The sequence below is a fragment of the Neopelma chrysocephalum genome, unplaced genomic scaffold (assembly GCF_003984885.1).
Source record: "Neopelma chrysocephalum unplaced genomic scaffold, ASM398488v2 Primary Assembly neopelma1_25, whole genome shotgun sequence".
In the NCBI taxonomy this organism is placed as follows: domain Eukaryota; kingdom Metazoa; phylum Chordata; class Aves; order Passeriformes; family Pipridae; genus Neopelma; species Neopelma chrysocephalum.
In genome coordinates, this window is record NW_020897694.1 from 2,318,202 (window position 1) to 2,338,738 (window position 20,537).

The 20,537-nt window shown below is 40.5% G+C and overlaps 1 protein-coding gene and 1 long non-coding RNA gene across 3 annotated transcripts in view; one reads left to right on the forward strand and one right to left on the reverse strand.

Moving 5' to 3' along the window:
• TDRD3 (tudor domain containing 3) overlaps positions 1–4,118 on the reverse strand; it is a 103,219-nt gene extending 99,101 nt beyond the window's left edge. For both annotated transcript variants that reach the window (XR_003532758.1, XM_027674263.1), the window contains exon 1: positions 4,045–4,118. Coding sequence is in view for 1 of the 2 variants with exons in the window: in XM_027674263.1 (XP_027530064.1) it covers positions 4,045–4,085 (41 nt within the window). In the remaining variant the exon portion in view is untranslated. The remainder of the gene's footprint in view (positions 1–4,044) is intronic.
• A 3,012-nt stretch (positions 4,119–7,130) lies between these two features.
• Positions 7,131–17,657, forward strand: LOC113963342. Its single transcript, XR_003532759.1, has 3 exons — positions 7,131–7,395; positions 14,303–14,369; positions 17,462–17,657. It is a non-coding gene; the product is annotated as an uncharacterized LOC113963342 (long non-coding RNA).
• The last annotated feature ends 2,880 nt before the right edge of the window (positions 17,658–20,537 follow it).

Genomic DNA, 20,537 nt, shown 5'->3' on the forward strand with positions numbered 1-20,537 from the left:
TACACTGCAATAAAAAAATCTGTACTGCTTGACAAGGAACTTGTACGTACATTTAGCTGTACTAAGAAATTCTTTAGTTACACAGCTTGCACGTCTTGCTTTCCCACAGAGATCAATCACCAGATCCTGTGGAACCACAGGCTAAACCTGCTGTAGGACATGGCATACTGTTTATTTTTGACAGTATACTGTCATTTCTATGTAATAAATTCCCAAGTTCTGCAAAGATCTAGGAACAATAAAGAGGTCTTGGCTTGTCATATTCTTTTGTGAAATGCCACCCAGGAGACATCCAAAAAAAAGCTAACAAAAAACTCTGTTGCAAGCCAGTGAGAAGTGCTTTTTCAACTCATTGTTTACATAAGAGGATGTATTCTGCAGTCTTTCTGAACACCATTTCTAGCAATAAAACTGCATTCACTAACTTACGTTCCATTAAGGTCTATATTTTAATGGGATCACTGGAAAATTCATTCCAGAATTCATTAACGTAACTATAACAATACAAAAAGATAATTCTGCCCTTTAGCCTTCCCCCTCATAAGTGTTTGATAATTAAATCAAAAGTTAATACAGAACTTCTGTTCCAAGAGAGAATATCTTTTCCATTGACATGTAATACAAACACATCTTACCTCTCCCCTAAAGTTGGAGTCAATATCTCATTCCAAGGTACAGTGTAGTAGTGCATAATGAAAAGAACTAGCATCAAAAAATGCACATTCTTAAAGAGAGCTGCAAGGTCACATCTTCAGAAAAACTATAGTTCTGCACACAAACTACAGGAGTCTTTTACAGATTTTCAAGAAACATCACAAAAAAAGGCTCTCAGCTTTAGCTACCACTGTTACATTTACTAGGTAGGGCTACTTCACTTTTCAGAAGCTGACAAAACTGTAATCGATATACTGAAGCCGAACATTATAAAATTGTCTGTAAATTTGTAACAGGTGATTCTTACAATACCTAGCTGGGGGGGTAAAGTAAATATATAGTTACTATTCTATAGTAACTACACGGTGTTACTGGTTTACTTGAAAAACACCTTTATTTTTACTTCAGAACCATAAAATGCAAACACTAGTTGCAGAAATTGACATAAACAAGTGTCTACATTAACTCTTCTTACCTTGAAAGATTTAAGAAAGTTATAGTAAAATCCATCAGTACAGGCAGTATCTTACAAGCTACCAGATTTGCAACTAAACAAGAATGTTTATTCACCTGAAGTGCCATGCAGGGCTTCTGTAGCTTAAGTGGAGACAGATTTTAACATATAAACTTAGTTTTGGTTTTGTACTAAAAAACATATCATCCTGACATCAGGTGACAGCACCAGTAACAACCAATTTGGTACAAAACACGATTTAACCACCAGTGTAGTCAAGCGTGGTCAGAAATACACTACATTAAATATCACCAAAGGCTTACTCCAAAGGTGTTAAATAACTTTAAGATCTAATAATATGAGAAAAGTCATAAACATAAGAGCAACAGCAAAACAGTTGGAAGCACAGATGTCTAGGTTACTATATTTTTAAAGAGCACAAACATTTAACTAAACTAGATTTCTGAATCATTATTTATTTTCCACTCCACCTCATATTCCTCAAAAGTACATGCATTAATTCACCCCTCTTGCATACCACCCTTCCCAGCGCAAGAAGGTCAAGGCATAATTCCAGTGGACCTGATAATCAGCCCATTATTCACCCGATCACCATGCAGCCTCTGGCTCACACTGCAGTACTCCAAGAATAACAAGTCTTTATAGCCATTCAGGACTATAAGCCCCCAAGGAGGGGGGCAAACACTACAGTGTAACAGATTGTTTCAGAGGCACCTCATATTTGTACGGTCAAAACCTCAAAACCCTTTACCAATGGCACTCGTTCAACTGAAAAGACAGTAAAACAACTAAGAGCTGAAAACTGTGCGATAAAATTTTGAAGAGGCAATAGAAAGAAAGAAAACTATGAAAATAAAAACCACTTCTATGGAAAACTTCTGCCTTTTCAGAGAGGAGTAAGTACAGAAGAGGAGAGGGGTTAGCTTCAAGTTAACAGTCAAAAATTCCCATTAAATAAGATAATGTTATGAAAAGTAGCAGAAATAATTGATTCTTTCAATTCAGTGATAGCCAGGAATCACAGGATTGTGCACTCTGGAACCACTTACGACAGTTTTTTTGAAAGTGGATACACTTATCCAAGAAGCAGACTTAAAGACATTGTCAGTATTATCACTATAATAATTATCACTAAGTACCACTGCAAAAGTTGGGCTAAAAAACACAGCAACACCAGCTGGTTAAAGGAGGTGATTATCCCACTGTATTCAGCACTGGTGTGGCCTCATCTGGAGTAATGTGTACACCATTGGAAAACTATGTGAAAGTCCTTGAATATGTCCAGAGGAGGGCAACATATATAAAATATAATGGCCCATCTTCGCGAACGAAGATTTGGGGAAAGGTCTTTTTACCTTTCCAGCCTGCGCAATGGATTTTTTAGGTGAGACACAGCCTGCGCTGAACTGAGCCCACCCTTTAATCCTAAGGTTCATCTGCCGGGGCCAAGCAAGCTTGGACAATGGCAGTGAGGTCCTCAGGATGTAGGTTTGTTTAGAGTGTCCTTCTCATAGATGGATGGCCACACAGGGCTAACGAGCTCCATCAGGCCAGGAGACCGGGGAATCGAACCCGTGGTCGCAGCAGTGAAAGTCCTGCACGCTAACCACTAGGCCACCAACAAAGCTGCTGCCATATGCTTTGAGGAGCAGCTGAAGACTGGGTTTGTCTAGTTTGGAGAAAAGGAGGCTGAGGCGTGACCTCATTGCTCTCTACAGCTTCCTGAGGAGGGGAAGTGGAGAGGAAGGTGCTGATCTCCTCTTCCTAATATTCAGTGATAGGACAGACAGGGATGGTTCAAAGTTATGTCAGGGAAGATTCAAACTGGACATTAGGAAGCATTTCTTTAACAAGAGTGACTGGAACAGGTTTCCTAGAGAGGTGGTCGGTGCCTCGAGCCTTTTAAGTGCTTAAGACGTATTTGGACAAGGCCCTTAATAACATAAAGATTTGGTCAGCCCTGAAGTGGTCAAGCAATTGGACTAAATGATTGTTATAGACCCCTTCCACATGAACTATCCTTCTTTTATTCTAAATCACATAACATCTGCTTTATTTTTTTACATCTTAGCCATACATGAAATCACAATCCAGGAGACCCACAAACAGCAAAACAGGAACATCCTCAAAATACCACTGGCAATAACTTTGCTTTGTGTAATTTGAGCAGTTTTTCTTAATTACATCCAAAGTCTGTCACTCTGTGCTTTGGTACAGTTAGCATTAACTTTTGTTTTGGTCAAAGACTTCCAAGTAGGTAAAGAAAAAAGTCAAAGTGACAACTAAGAAGCAAGTTACTTTAACCAGTAAACAAACATACAAAAAACCAACAAAACAAAGCAAATTCCTACAGTACAAAATCTCCTCTAGGCTAGCAGATAAGCGTTTGCAGTAGGTATCTAAAAAGCACAACTCGTCAAAACGTTGTTCCAAAATAGATCTTGTGTGCCCAACGATTAGGGTTGAGTAGAAAACACAACTACTCGAGTTCAAGCCTCACGTGTGCCTCATTTACCTTACATTAGCTTCACCTTTTTCATCTTCCCCTCCTTGCTGAAGAGGCGTACAGTGTAATGAACAACAGCATTGTGGTCAAGCGCCGGGCTTCCGGTAGAGCAGGCCCGGGGCAGGCACGCAGGAACGGGCAGGCCGCCGCCAACCCAGGGAAGGGTCTGGGCTGACCCCCTGCTCGGGCTGTCGGCCCTGCCCGCAGGGCGACCGGGAGGGCCCGGGAGCTGCTCCCAGAGCGAGCCCTCGCCAGGCCCCGAGCGCGCCGGGGGTAACGCAGACCCTTCCCCGCAGCCGCCTCCACGGGCTCCGAGCCGGAGCCCCAAACACAGGGGCCCCCCCGGGCCACCGCTAGCAGTCACCCCGAGGGCGCGCTCGGCGGCGCGGCCCAGCTCGGCCGCACTTACCAGCCCGACTCGGAGAGAGCCGCCCGCGCCCTGTCGGCCATGGCGCCGCCCGCTGCCGCTCACCGGAGCGCTGGGGCCGGCGGCGCCGCAGGGCCCCCCGGCTCTCGCTTGGAGCAGGAGGGACGCGGGGCCTGTTCGCTCCTTCGGGCCCCTTCGGACACTTGGGCCGGGCCAGGCCGGGAAGGGAGGGAGGGAGGGAAGGAGGGACAGGCGCGGAGGGGAAGAAGGAGGGAGGAAGGGGCGGGGGCGGCGCAGGCAGAGACGAATAAAGTCCGCGACCGGTGGCGGGCGCTGTGCTGCCTGCCGGGAAGCTGCTGCCGCCGTGGCGGAGAAGGGCAGCAGTGAGGGCAGCGAGGCAGAGGCGGGGCTGGCCCCGCGGTCTCAGGTCCGGGCAGGGGTGGTGGCAGTGGGAAGGGTTTATTTTAGGCGCTTTTCTTCTATAAATAATATTGTTAATAGTAGCGTTATGTTGAAAAGGACTCTTCCCCGTGCCCTGTAGACGGGTGTTGCGGGTTAGGAGCGATTTTTAGCTTTCAGAAAGGTGAGGAGCGGCTGGGGGAGCTGAGGTTGTTCAGCTTGGAGAAGAGGAGGCCCGGGGGAGACCTCGTAGCTCCCCACAACTCACTGGAGGGAGGCTGTAGCGGGATGGGGATCGGTCTCTTCTCCCAAGTGACAGGACAGGAGGAAATGGCCTCAAGTTGTGCCAGAGGAGGTTGAGATTGGATACGAGGAAAAATTTATTTTCAGAAAGGATGGAGCATTGGAACAGGCTGCTAAGGGAAGTGGTGGAATCACTGTCCCTGGAATAATTCAAAAATTCCACCTCGTGTAGATGTGGTATTTAGGGACATGGCTTAGTGCTGGACTTGTCAGTGCTAAGGTAATGGTTGGACTCAACCTTAGTGGTCTTTTCTAACCTTAATGATTCTATGTGGAAGCCTGTGCCTATTGGGTTTGTCTGTTAAAGATGGAGTTTTCCTCATGGGCCATTCTCACCCTTGGGATGTTTCAATTTTCATGCAGCATCTTCAAGTCAAAGCTTGCAGGTTGGTAGGGCGGTTTTGTTTTTTTTTTTGATCCATCTGAAAACCTCGCTTTGCTATAGTGAGTACAAGGCACTCAGATTGTTACATACAACACTCTGGGCTGCTCATTCCTGTTATTCTCTTTTGTATCTATATACTCTGGGACAAAGATTTTGTCACCAGTGCATATGGTATCCTGTATGGCTGCTGTTTTAAAGACACATATATCTTAAGTTGATAGTTATAAAAAGCTTGACAAAGAAGAAGGAAACAAAACCCATATCATTCAGACCCAACTGAACAATGTCTAACATTACACATACCACTGAAGCTTTCCTGATCAGGAGCCTTAACAGAAAGGTGTACTCTAGCCCTAAAATAAAAAGAAAAAAAATAAAAAATTCAACTTAAAATAAAAGACTGAGATATGTGATCTCTGCTAGCAAAATGTCAAAACAATATTGCAATCAGGGAAGTTTTAATTGTCATGGTGGTCATTAAAAAATAAATTAGCAGAGGGAGCGTTATTAATTGGGAAAGTGCAACACTGCATTTTGATGTCAGTTCATAGAGAGCAATCACTGGAGCCATCTACTTAGAGTTTGGTAAAGTGAGCCAACCCGACCTTCTATATACTTTATGGAGTGAGTAACCATGCCATGTGTTTGGATTTTCAGAGGTTGTGCAGTCCTAAGTCATGACAAGGCTGTGGGTGAATATGAGCTTCCAAAGGAATAATATCTAGGACAACTAGCTAACGTAAGAGCCTGGAAATAGACCTACTTATGTCTGTACCGAGGAAACACCTAAATGAGTCATGAGGCATACCCTGAAGTTAAGCAGAAGAGTCACACTGAAATATTAGTGGCCAAGTCACACCCTTTTTCCACACTTAACAGTAGCAGATACTGACATGGGAAAGCACTAACAGGTAGGTGAGAGTGTAGTTCCAGTTCAGACACTTATTATGCAAAAGAAATGGGAGTAAAAGTAGCTTGCATTTGTAGTCTGACCTGTCAGCATCATAGATTATCAAGGAAAGGTTGTAAACATTATTGTAACTCAAAATGGGGTGCCCAGAGAGCCAATTAGTAAGGGATGGAGTATGACCTAGGAGAAGATAATGAGAATTACAGACTTTATACATTACCTCATGTTAGTTTAAGACATGGAGGCTTTTGCTTACTTAAATCTTCATTGAAATCACCAGGCAATTATACCAGCAATTTATGCCAGCAAATGGCTAGCTGTTGCACCTCACGGGGCAGATCACCATCTATAAAAAAACATAGGTGCTGTCCTTCTTAGAGGTCTGCAGCCATCTGTTCTAACAAATTCATTATTTGTACACACACATGTACATCCTTTTGTACATGAGAGGTCCCCATTAGTGTTTCTCTGCCCAAGGAGGGCACTGCCTGATCTTGGCTGTTTCTAGCAGCTGTCAGCTGTGCTGCAGGAAGGTGAACAATTAGCTCCACGGTAAAACAGAAGGTGATAGAATGCCTGCCAGGCAGTCAGAGAACCACAAATTGGAGGGATAAGACCCTCTGTGCCAACTATTCACAATAAAACACTCTTAGAGCATATTCTCTATATCAATCACCTTTAGAATAAATAACATTGCTGAAGTTAAAGAGCATCAGAGTACCTGGGGCTATACAGGGACCAGCTTAAACTCCCACACACTTGTAAGGGGTTCAGTGCCTCCATAGCTTTCTCTGACAAATGTTACTCAAGATGAATCAGTGCATCACTGTTCACAAAATTCACATGGACTCCCTGTGTCCAAATTGCCTAAAATGCAGTTCTTCTGGACTACTGCCCATGTGACGTGGGACAACTTAATCTATGACAAAGAGGTTATTTCACAATGCTCTGTAATTGTAAGTACCTGAAAGGTTTGGTCTACTCAAGCACCCCTCTTAGGGCACTGGTGAGACAAAGAACAGATAGAACTAGCACACAAGGCAAGACAGCAAAAGCCAGTTTTTGAAGCAGCCTTCAAATCCACAACCTGTGGATTGATTCATCCTTGTTACCTTTATCTCTTGCCAATTCCAGGCCCAATCCTCTTGGTTCAGCAGTGAGCTCAAAACCAGGGAGCTAAAACTGTTGACTGCACCTGCCAGCAAAGGGCAAGAGCAGGAAGCTGCAATGATCATTGTGAGTTATGGCATCATTCACCCCAACCTGGTGTGCTGAAACCAACAACAGTGGGATTGAGACCCTGCACACCAAATTCAACGAGAGGTCCCCACAACGCCAGAAATGCTGGTTTCGTCTCAATTTTTATTTTCATCTTTCTCCATTACATTATCTGAAGGTAAGAGGTTGTTTTATCGAATGGAAAAGCAGGTGATCCCTAGCCTGGATCTGTAACTGAAAGTAACTGGGCACTGAAGGTAAAGAGCCTTCCCTTCTGGTCACTGTATTTCTAGCAGTGTGCTGGGGTTTCAACAAAAATGGCTCTCTCAGCATCCCATGATGGGCTGGGTCATAAACTGATTTGACTGCAGTCAGAAGGATCACCTTTACTACATGTATTGTTGTATTTCAGCCAAAATATTGTGAATGTTTTATCTGAAGGGGGAGGACAGCAGTCAGCACTCAGTCTTTCTTCTCATCCTTCTTCTGTCATGAACTTCCCTAAATTGTAGACAAGCATTTCACACTGATGGTTGCTCGTGGCGGGGACCAGGCCTGGCCTGTTGGGTCTCATGGCAATCAAGTGGCTGTTATCTGTTATGGCAGCTGGAGAAGAAATTGGCTTTTCATAGGGTAAAGAGAAGAAGGAAAAATTACAGAAGTAATGGTTTTTTTTCATTGGGGGAGAAGGAGAGAGGCTTGAAAAGGAGCAACATGAAGGAAAGAGACAAACAGGAGACACATTTTCAAGCCTGGAAATTGTAAAGGATTATGAAGTCTTCGACATAATACCACCACTTATAGCCACAGACTGTATTTAAGGTGGTGTTGCAAGGACAGATAATTTCTGCTAAGGCCAAGGCTAACATTTTTGTCAGGCTGCTCTAACTGATGCGTCTGGAACCCTCCAGTTTGACCACACTCCCCACTTTCTCCTGCAAATCACTAAGAGTATGACAGGCCACCGTGATCTTAAAGGTATACACTGGCATCATGTCAGTCAAAAAACCAGCATCAGTGCTGTCAGGACACTCACTGAGGCACAGTAGTTGTCAGGATGGGGACATTCATATATGGCATGATGATGCTGTTGTCAGGTCTGTGCAAGGGTGCTTATCAAAATGTCAGCAGTTCAGACCTGAAAGTGCAGATGAACACTGTGATGATCACAAGGGTACGATGGATCACTAAGTACTGCAGAATGTAATCTCATATAATCATGACGCTTCTGCTTTCCCTCATGGGCCAGCAGAAGGGCTTGTGTTTGTCAGTGATTCTGGCACAACTCAAACTACTGGTCCTCTGGACACTGAATTGGTAAACAGCCAGGGAACAGAGGATCAAACAGCATATGGCTTTGCAGACTTTACTGGGCTGCAGTAAACATTCCAGCCCTGAACAGCTGTCTCTTGCCTCTAACAAGATTACTTTTAAGAGACTGATACCTTCTGGACTGGATGGAAATCTGGAAATAAGCATGCTGCTGTCAGGGCTCTGAGTGCAAGAGGCTCTGCAGCCTCTTCCCCCTGCCTTGGAGTTTGGCTGCCCATGCTCCATTGCAGCTCTGATATTGTGCAGCTGTAGCCTTGGATCAGGCTGCTGGGGACAGAGCTGTGTGAGAGGGAGCTATGGGAAGCCTCTTGAGGGCCTCCTGCTTTGCTTGGGAGCTGCACTGAACTCAGGCCTCTATCCTTGAGACTTGCCTAAGGTATGCCTGTGCCTGTCCATGTGCCTTGCTGATCCTGAACCACTGATTTGACTTGCTGGCTTGACCTTGCACCTGCTTCATCACTGCAGACGTCTTGTAGTCTTGAATGCTGGCTGACACTGCTCACTAGCATGGTACCTGCTCAGATACTGTGGCATTGTGCCCACCTAGTGAGATCATTGCCCTACCTGCCTTGCTATTGCCCTCAGCTCCTGGTTTCCTTCCCTTGTGGGACCACCTATGCTTGCTGCTTTCTGAGAGCTCCTATCCCAAGGCTATGAATGTGGTATGTTACACAAAGAAGTTAGTGTCCCTTTGGCAGTCACTTGGTGTCTGAAACTAATACACATGATGCAACTAAACAAAACTCAGTAACGGTGAAGACTCTACTGAAGGCCAGCTGCCAGGCGTACAGTCACTCAGTGACTTGCTGTCACAAGACAGCAACACTGCCCTCAAATAGAAGGAGACCAGGTAGGGTATGCCTGGTCCTCTCTGCAGACTTCTTCTCTCATGCTTCCCCTGGCTTTCAAGTTGAATTTGTCATAGCTTGTCTCGGTGAAATAAAGGTCGATACTAATGAACACTGCTGGACAGAACTGCTCATGAAGGACTGCATGTTGAAATATATGGACAGACGAGTTAGGGAAAGCACTTTTAGGGCCTTCACATATGTGCTAAAGACCTTGTGGAGTAAGTGTCACACAAGAAGACACCTCACACAGTGTCAACTTTCAGCGTGATGTAAAATACATGGATTTTACATGGATGGAACACCTTATGGTTGCCTATCCAGCCACATGGACATCCCTGTTAAAACTAGGCCAAATTCTCTAGAGTAGGACAGCAACAGCCAAAACAATAAGGTGATGGAAGCCTGTAGATTGACTTGTCAGAGCCATACAGGCATAAATACCATCATCCTGCATAGTACACAAACAGAATATGACCTTAACTATAAACATAGATTAGTTTGGGGAGCACAGCTGTGAAGCAAAACAGTGGCTACCTATTACACAGCAATATACGTGGCTGTGTAGTAACTCTATATTAGGTTTGCTATTGTTACTATTAAAAGCCATAAAGTTTTCATTTTTTTAATCCTCAATACCAGAAGACATCATCTCTATTGAACAGTTTGAGGCATAAATGATCTGGCAATCTGTGTCAGCACTTGACTTAATTGCAAGGTGAGAAAAAATGACTGAATAAATAATTACTGTTTCCTCATGGAAATCTAACAAGATTACTTTTGGATTATAAAAGATTCACTCTCTGGTTTTTCTCAAGTGTTGTTGTATGTTTGTGCTTGAGGAAAAGCGAGTTATTGGAAATCTATGCCAGACTCCAGATAAGCAGTTGACTTTCTATCCATGATTTAATACACACTAAACAGGCAAGAATGCTTCTGTGCTATTTCCTGGCAGTGAAAAATTCAGATGTGGCAGCTTTTGCCTACCACTGCTCTTTCCCTGTAGTCTGCAGACCCAAAGCAGCGCAGTTTGGAAAAATAATTAAATTTCTTAACTTTCAGGAAGCATCAAAATCAACACTTCTAACAATCAAGTGCAATAACTGGGCATGCTGTTTGCTGACCTTCACTTATGAATGATTCCTTTCTCTTCTGAGTCTGCTTTTATTTATGTATCTCTTCTGTCTCTGTTGATTTTAGTTATTATTCTCTTCTCTGTGCTCCTTCTTTCCTGCCTGTTAGTAAAATACAAGAAACCAAAAGAATGTGAAAGAATCATCTGATCTTCATAGTAGGTTTTTAATTTTTCAAGAGAGAATTGGGCCCTATTTTCTGAGTAACTGCAGAATTATGAAGGGAATTACTTAAAGCAGCCTTAGATATTTCAAGTTATTGAAAACAACATATTCTTTTTCCAACTATATTTCAGCTAGCTTCTAGGTTAAATTCTGCTGTTCTCAAATGCAAAGAATGAAAAGAAACAGAAATGCTAGAGCCCTGAGCATCTTCTCATTATTTGCAAGTATACACTTGGAACTTCCTTGACTTGGATATTTATCCTGACTGCCTAAGACAGTTCAAATGGAGACCACACAGCAACAGGGCATAAAAGCAAAAGGAAGAGCTTCAGAGACTGAAAAAGATGCATAACCCCACATTTTCAAGTGGGCTCCTGTTGCAACAGTTGTTTAAAAGTTTTAATTCCCTTATTTCAGTATGAAATCATAAGTTCATTTTTTCCACAGCCTGTAAAAAGCCCTGATTCGGCACAGAAGCAAATATATCTGCTAATGCAGCAACTATTCTATACAGAATCCAGCAGTTGACAATCTGGGGGACACAAACACACTCTAGAAAGCACAGTGCTGTTTGGCAAATTAGTGAACTGCTGAGAATTGGCACTCACCGTGAAAAATGACCAAAAACAGAAAAAAGAGAGGAATGAGAGAGCTAAAGAAAATGTTCTGGAGGAAGACCAAAGAAAATTGAGAGAATAAAGAAAAGTTGGCAATAACTGGGCCACAGCATAGTGCAGCAATTTGGACTATCTGTGTCAACTGGAACTCAGACCACTAAAATAAGATGTGATGAATGAAAATAATCTCTTATCATGAAAGTAATATGTCAAGTAATGTCGCTAGTAAGCAAACCAAAGCAGGCACAACATAAAAACGTACAGAGAGGTCATTAAGGACTCCCTTTTTTCTTCTCAAGCAAATAGCTTTTTGCTTTGGAGGGTAAATACAGATTTTATAAGTTTATCTTCTTCCCTCATCTGGCCACAAATTCAGAAATAAACAGTACTCTCTTCCACCCTCTATAAAATTCACCGAGGCGTTTCTTTAATTATGTTTACATATGCTTATGCTTGTGGGGCTACTGTGTGAATTGGGCACCTGGCTGAAAAAAGGGAAGTTGGAGAGAAGAAGTGCTGAGGTTTTTACTTTAAAGTGGATCTCTTTTCTGGTCTGATTCCCATTACAGTCCGCACTGCTTGTGTTGACATAGGGGTAGAAATTAATTAAGTCAGTACTGATGCTGGCGACAGTATATCATCAGATCATTGCCTCTCTGGAAAAAAACAAACCCATTACTTGAGGAGCAGTGTAGCTGCAAATTAAAGGTGTGAGAAAAACACATAACTGAGGGGCATATGAAAGGCAAATGTGAGAGGGACAGGAAATGTGTGTCTGGGAAAAACATTTGAAAAACAACAGAGGGGTAGGAAGAAGAGGTATAATATATGATATCAACACTTGGACCAACTCACTGACCATTTCTATACAGCCTAATTAAAACTTTCAAATTTTGTTGGGTTTGTCTTATTTTCAGATTTCCTGCAATTACTGCTGTAAGTTGCAGGTTTATTTTAACAGAACACAAACATAGGCTAACACTGCTAAAAATGAAACAGTTCTTTCTCATCAAAGCACAAGAAGCAAAGCAGCAGAGCAGATTCAACCAACAGTTATTTACTAGCAGTTTTTTATCTATTTCAATGCTCACAACCATGTTCACTTAGCCCGATAAACAGGGTGGCCTGCTGTTAACAAATATTGCCTGAAGCAAAACACTAAGCAATCTAAAAGAACCTTTATACCTATTTTACATATTTATTTCCAAACATTTCCTAACAGCTCCAGTTAATGCATTAAGGTGCCCAGTCCTTACTGGCTGCACAAATCAGTCTTTCATGCTGACGCCAGCAGTATTACCATGGTTACATGATTAGAGTGGCTTAACCTGGCAGGTGGCTTAGCAAAATGCCCAGCGCCAAAACAATTCTAGCACACAATCTATAACTTTCTATCAAACAAATTAGTGTATTACATGCTCTGTTGTTCAGATCATGGTAGGGTGGATTATTTTTTTGTTTGTTGGTGGTTTTTTTCCTGAGTAAAAATGTTGTTCTCAAAATTTTACCACTCATCAACAAAAAAATTGCTAAAAAATTATTTTCTGAAAAAAAACCCAAAACCAGTTTACTCACATTTTTGTAGTTCTAAAACTCTCTGTAAAGTCAACAACTAAAGACAAAAAATCAAGTATTCCATAAACTGCAAAATTCCAATCTGAGGTTTATGTTTATAACTGCATTTAAGGTTGGACTTTAAATCTGGAAAGATCCCATACCAGCTGGCTGCCGTCTGGGGCTGCTTTTGCTTATTTGAGAGGATTCTTTGGGAAATGCAAAGCTCTGTATTATTATTTTTTAACTGAGGGTTTCAAAACTGAGATCCTGAAGTTTTGCTGATAGATTCAGCTGTAAACAGTTGTGGTTGGCAATATCAGAACTGCTCCATTATGGTATGAGAATATTTGGCTACCAGGTATCCAGACCAAGTTATTCACATACAAATAGCAAAGTGTTCCATAGGACTGAAAGCAAAGTGCCTTCATGAGAGGAGAAAGTACCATAGGAATATAGAATGTGAAAACATAATGAACAGATCTGACTTTGGCAAACAAGGTACTGCTAGCATTTTCTTAGATGGAAGCTACCAGACTTTGCAAATCACAAACTAATACAAAGCCTTAATACCTCAGTTGGTATTATTTTAGCTTTAATTATAAAGATATTATAAGTGTTATATATGCTACATGCAAAAACCTTCCTTTGCTTCCTCCTGTTGAGTGGGGTACAATGCTAAAAGAGCAAAGAGTCAGTTTTCATTCTTAACACTTTCACACTCCTTGCCAAAATCCATTTTCTGATCTGAATATGTGACCACATAGTAGCTTAAATATAAATACCTAAGGTATGAGAACACCTCAGAGTGTGTAGAAGTTTATAGCTGTTTTGTAGTTTCATTCATACTATTGCCCTATATATTTTCTGTCTCACCTCTGAAAAAACTGATGTGTTGTTTTTCACAGCTTTCTCATGCTGATTTCACTGCTGCATTGATGAAGCTCCAGTCCTCTGGTCTTTATACTGTAGCATTCAAGTTTATAGACTCTGAAGCCTGCCTTAGAAGTGACTCAAGTAATTTTTCGCATTGGAGGAGAAAGCTGAAAAGCCTTCAATATTTAAATAGAAACATAAGTTTCAAGTGCAGTATAAAGGCTTCAGATCTCTTAACTTAATTCATCAATTAACATATCTGCAACAGCTGGGGTTTGATCCATATTTTCAGAGAACAGTAATGTTGCTGATACAGCATTTCCAGTTCAGTCGCAGGAATACTGAAGTGCTTTTCAGAAGATAATTTAAAAAGTACCCAGTTGACAGGATGTTTCTTCAGGGAACCATTGATCGCATTCTCAAATTGCAACAGAACCAGAGATGGTCTTCATTTTAATTTCAATATCAGGAATGCCTTAAGTGACGATCACAGCTAACCCATTTTAATGACAACCCTGAACATTTAGAAGCTCTTATCTATTCAATATACTTCTGTGCAGAGCAACAAGAACAGATGGATGCTTCCTTAACACCTGCTGCTGTGGGAGTCTTCTGAAACACTTGCAAGTAAGAAATTATTACTGCAATAAAATGTCTCTCCATTTTATTTGTTTAGAGGATTTCTATAGAACATATATGCAATTTATTTTAGGCTTTCAAGTTAGGTTGTGCTTTTGGAAAGCTGAGGAAGGATCACTTACTGAAGGAAAGCTTATTTCTATGCCTCATAAATAAAAGGTTTCAGGATATTAAATTGAAGATTTACTGCAACCTGTTGTGTTAGGAGGCTAAGGGATACACGTGGTATGCTACTCCAGAAGTGACGGAATAGCTCCAGGGCAAAGAGCCCAGTCCTGCAAAGCGGGAGGAGTCCCAGTGAGGAAGAGAGGGCTTTTTAGAGGAAATCATGGAATATTGAAACCTAATGCTTTTCTGACTAGGAACATCACAGAAAGATGAAGTGCAGAGATTTTAGTTCATAATTGTCCTAAGAGCTTTCCATGGGTGATCTAAATGTTTCTCTGCTTCCGTGGGTAGCCAAAAGGCGAGAGTCAAATTATTTCCTAGATTTGGAACACTGTTCTTTTCTGAAGTTATATGCATAATGTTTTCTTGGATTTTATTTGTTTTGTAGACTTTCAAACACAGTAGATTCAAGAAATATAATGTAAGTTCAAGGGACCTGAAAGTTATTAGAGACTCTAATCCACTCTTTTGGCACAGATGTTGTAATAATTAATGCAGGTGATTAGAAATTTGAAAAATTGAGAGGATGGCAGCATCTGATGTAGAAGTGAGGTGTTTCTTCCAGTCCAGGCAGCCATTGGGGATTAACTTTGTAGCACATCACTCTGGTTCTGCTTTATACATCCACAGATTTAAAAACTGAAGTAACTACTCTGAACTTTCACAATACTTCACCCAGTAATTCCTGACCTATAATTTCTGACTGGGCTGGAGAATGTATCTTAGAAAGTCACACAATCATAATTTAATGGCTTCACATAGTGATAAATTCCTTAATTATTACTACAACAAGGTAAGTTGTTTTGACTGTAAATTGCCATCATGCTAAAATGATGCATATTATTTTAGCTTGAATTGATATGTTTGTCTTCTAACTACAGAACTTTATATGTTGCCTTATATTGATTTCACAGTTCTCTGATCTAAGTCTCATCCCAGTGTACAAACTGACAGACTATGGTCAAATAACCACTGGCTTTCCTGTTGGCGAAATTTAATAAATGAAAGTCATTAATTGCTTCTGACTTTTAGGTGTGGTTTCCAAACCTTACCAAATTAAAAAAGATTCCAAAGAAAGCTGCTAGTATTTTTAAAGACCAGACAGAAGAAAATAATGTTGCTCCTTGTTCATCTCTGCAATAATGCCATATATAAGCCTACAAATACATCTTTGTTAATTTATCTAAGGATCACAGCAATTAGTTCAGACACTTTAGATATTAGGTTATCCTGCCAATTTACATGCATCTAGGATAGATCTTGTAATTTGTTTTGGCTCCTCTGTCTCCTGAACACAAAGATAAGTTTGCTATATGTCTAGAACTTGAATTTCAAGAGCAGAACACTTTAGAATGTTTGATGTACAAGTTTAGATAAAATGTTTATTTACTCTGAGTGATTAAAACCTGAAGTACATGACTTATGAGGAGAAGCTTACAAGAACTGAGTTTGTTTAGCCTGGAGAAGGCTGGGGGAGTTGCTGTCTACAAATGCCTATTGGGGGGTCTTGGGAAGATGAAGCTGGACTCTCCTTGAAGATGCAGAGTGAAGGCAGGAGATGGAGTGATCACAAACTGCTACAAAGGAAATTCTGGTAAAATATTAAGAGAAAATAAAATTAGTCCTATGGAGGGTAAGTAGCTACAGGTCTCTCTACCCTGAGGAACCTCCACCCTTAGAAATACTCAAAGCTTGACTGGGCGACCTGAGTAACCTGACAGACCTACTCTGAATGGTGGATTAGACCAGATCCCTTACAGAGAAAGGTTTCTTCCAGTCTAAATGACTTTGACTCTATGACTAATTAATTAGTTCTGCTGGCCTAATTCAGTGGTATAAGTGAAGTGATGCTGTAATTTAGGCTCAATGTACAGATCTTTCTCCACAGATCTTACCTGGTACCTGACAGGAGCAGGGATTTTTATGAGGGTGCTGATTCATACAAACAAAAGGCTACTCAGCAGACAAGAGCTGAATGTCCACCTCTTCCATCCATCATGCTTCTCTTGAACATCCCTGTCTCTCCTGCATAAACTAAACTACTTCACTCAACACCACAACCTGTTATGATAAACTAGCATAAATTCCAGTTCTACACAATAGACAAGTTTTAGTTCCTCTTACTAGACCACATCATAATTTCCAGTAGCTCCTGCATAAAACACTGACTTTTCCCCAAGGCATGTGGAGGGCAAATGATTGAGAGGTACTGGAACCCTGGGCAAAACCAATTTCTGAATTGGGAGCCTTCTTTTTTGCTTTCAGTATATCTAAAAATTGGTCCAAAGAGTCACATTCTTGATGAAGCTACATTCTGTGCCAAAGCTAAATGTTATTGAGCTTGCTTATCAGACACGATAAGCAATGCAAGGTATATAATACCGTTAACAACTTTGTTTGTACCTGTTGTGTTCACACGAATCATTATATTATCTTTACTTAACAGTCTCTTACACCCAGCTAAACTAATCCAGTGAAAGACACGTACATAGGAATTAGGCCTTTGATATGATCAGTAAATTAAATTAACTTGACTCCAGGAAGAAAAAGATAAGAAAATGCCTGTCCTTTTGAAAAAGGTCACAAACAAAGAATGAGAACAGTGCACATTTAAAAATTTCAGAATTTAAAGAAATAATGGCCAGAAGGATAAGGGACCTGCCTTTTCTGTAAGTTTCTCTCTTTCTGACAGAATCTTTTTACTTGATGCTTTTCTGTATTCCAGATTAAGGTCACTTTCTACTTATATGTTCTGACTTGATATACCTAAAATGCGGCACTTTTTTTGCAGAAATCAAACATACTCTATTGCAGCAAAAAGTGAGAAATAAACATGTTAGTGGATTAAAATACAGCTACATTGGCCAGTGTGTTGTAAATATATACATCTTCCTTTCTGTTTTCCTCTACAGTTTGAGGCTCACATCAAAGTCATGTCCCTGTATTGACATGAGAAGTCAATACTTACAACATTGGGGAGAAGATGAAACCATGAATGAATGTGCACTGTTGGCTGCTCAGCTAATGCTGTTTATATGAAGAAGTGGCTTGCACAGAGGTGAGAGACTGGGAAGCAGCTGTTTTCTGAAATATAGCTTTTGGCTTAAAGAATATGTGTCCTGCTAATTACTCCAAGATCAAGTATAATTGAGGAGATGTACAACTAATCTCAACTTTTTATTCCTTCTCTTTCCAAAAGCAAGTATTTTCAAAAAATCTAGTCTACAGCATCATTTGCTCACACAGCCAGGAAATTTTAAGTGCTGTGAATATGTCACAGAGAGGGTACAGCTAAGTCAAAGTTAGGCAACTCAACTGGAAAAATAAACGAATATCTTTTGCAGTGGAGGAAATATCCACTAGCTTTAATGACTGTCTGCAGTGACTTCAGTGAGGTTTGTCAAGTTGATTTCTTTGAAATAAATCGGCTTCAAACACAAAACAAACAAAAATATCTTTCTTCCACTTTTGAGTGGATGCTTGAGTCACCTGGTGGCATCTAGCTTGAGCAAAAGAAGACATAAACTTACTTAAACTCTGTCTTTTCAAATGTTTCTGTGGACTCTGTCAGGTGTTTCAGATTGCAAGTTTGTTTTTTTTTTAACTGTATAGAATGATTTGGTTTTCAGTCTTGGCAGGTGACACAGTGATGACACTCAAACAGCATTAGCAGGAACCTTCTTTTGCTACAACTGTTCACCCACACTTTATAACAGTCTTGTTCAATGACTCACTCGCTCTGTTGCTACACAATTTCTTCCTGTCTCCTGTGAGCAGAGAACAGCAGTAACTTCATCTTTGGCTATTCATCTCAGAGCACTTCGCAAGTCCATTCATACTCATCTGGTTCATCTCTATTTTCTTAAGCGAAAATCGAGATTTTTGTTTATACAGCGTATAATAGTGTGTGGGCTTGCCTTTCAACTCTATTTATCTGATTACAAATATATTTGCAAGTAGTTATATCAAAGATTCTGCAGCCATAACAAGATTTGTAACTTGCAGTACTGCTGAAGGTGTGAAATGTGTATGCGTGTATACTTGTCCCTGACTTCTCACACAATATTTTAATGTAAAACTTTGAGAGTTATTTATATATCTACTCAAAGTTCTAGAGTAATTACTGTAGAGTAAATAAAAAAAAAAGTGATGCAAAAAATATAAATCTTGCTTTATATTTGGGGCCTGTACTAAACATAATTTGCCAGAAAGCTGCATCTTGTGTTTGCAGAGTGTTTATCAGACTTCACTATTTACAACAGATGGAACTAGGGCATTCTGAATGTTTCTATTAAACAGTAAATGGCACTGCAACATAAACACAATATTGCAGAAGTTTGGTCTTGCAAATTAAATTCTACAACCTGGCAGATAGCTTACAAATTTAAAATTGTCTTCTCTTTTGTAGAATATAACTATAGCAGATATACATTGCCACATGCTCAGGGAGGCAACATTATTGCTGCATACTCTGAAAAACAGGAAGGGGAGGATAATACTGATAATTCTGCAAGGGCCATTGCATGGATTTCATGAGGCACTATCACTTATGAAAAGAAATGAATGGTCAAGCAGCAAAGACAATCTCTCCTAGCAGGTAAAGAAAGCTCAGCCTTCACCTGGCATTCTGACAATTCCAGACATCAGATAGTGACAAATTTAAACAGTGCTCTTAGATTTGGGAATCAATATGTAAGAGGTAGTGTGGTTGAACTTTGGAACTAATATAAGCTGCATCACGATAACACAAGAAATACCACAAATGGTATTGACATTCCAACAACATCTATATTAAGTAGCTTTAAACCTTCCAAAAATATTTACAGTAGCTGCAAGTGATTCTAATGGATCTGATGCACATAGAATGTTCAGGCAAGTGGATTGCGCCTGTAAAGGTTATGAGCACATCTGATCCATAAAACTCAGATTCTTAACTGACCTGTGTTTTTCCTCGTGACACCTAATTATTTCAGCTATAAGATCTATAACGTGCTTGATAGATTTTGAATTTTATCTTGAATGAAGATAAACTTCATTTATCTTGAATGAATGATGAACTTCATCAAACTTTTATCCAGTTTCAGAATGGCATTAAACAAATCTGGCAACTGAAAATCTGGCAAGATATTTTTATTAAAACAGTTGGGGTTTATACTTTTGAAATTGCCTGTGGCTTTTTATAAGATTTTTTGGGAAAAAAACAGTTTTTCTATATTTTTGACAGTGGTTCATCAATTGTTATAAACCAAAGCCAAAAGGTTCAACATAATGCTAAAAATAAAGTTATAGTTTGTAGCTGAGCTTCTTCAAAAAGGTTCTTATTTTTGTGTTAGAGCACTCCCATCTCTTTTTATTTCGGGTTTAATAATTCATTTTTGCCTGTGAGAGTCTTTTCTTTCTGAAACTTGGCATGACATAACTATGATATTATTAATCTGCATTGTACACACTCAAGTCTGAATCTTTGCAAGGGAGGCAAATATTTCAACAGAAAAGCTTAAATTAAATGTTTTGTCACAGTTCAGCTCTTATGCAGGAAGCTGAATGGCTTATAATTGTTAGCTCTTTAGCTGATACAGGACCACCGATTTTAGAAAGCTGATGTGCTTAGCAAGGCCAGCTATTTCACTTAATCTGACCAAGGAAATAGTTTAATTTCTGATTGTTTTACTAATGGCAGAAAGCAATGGAACCTTGGAATAGAATATTTCAGTTGGAAGGGACCTAAACCAATCATCTAGTCTAGCTGACTGACCAATTCAGAACTGATGAAAAGTAAAATCAGGTTGTTAAGAGGACTGTCCAAATACCTCTTGAGCACTGACAGGCTTGGGGCATTGGCTGTAGCAGTGAATCTGCCTTGTATGGGAAGCTGTGGTTTGAGTGTGTTTCAAAATGGCTTTTTGTGGTCCCTTTGCTGGCTCGTGCTTTCTTCTTCCCAAAAACCCCCACGGCCAGTTCTTATCTCTGTCTTAGGAATGTCCTGAG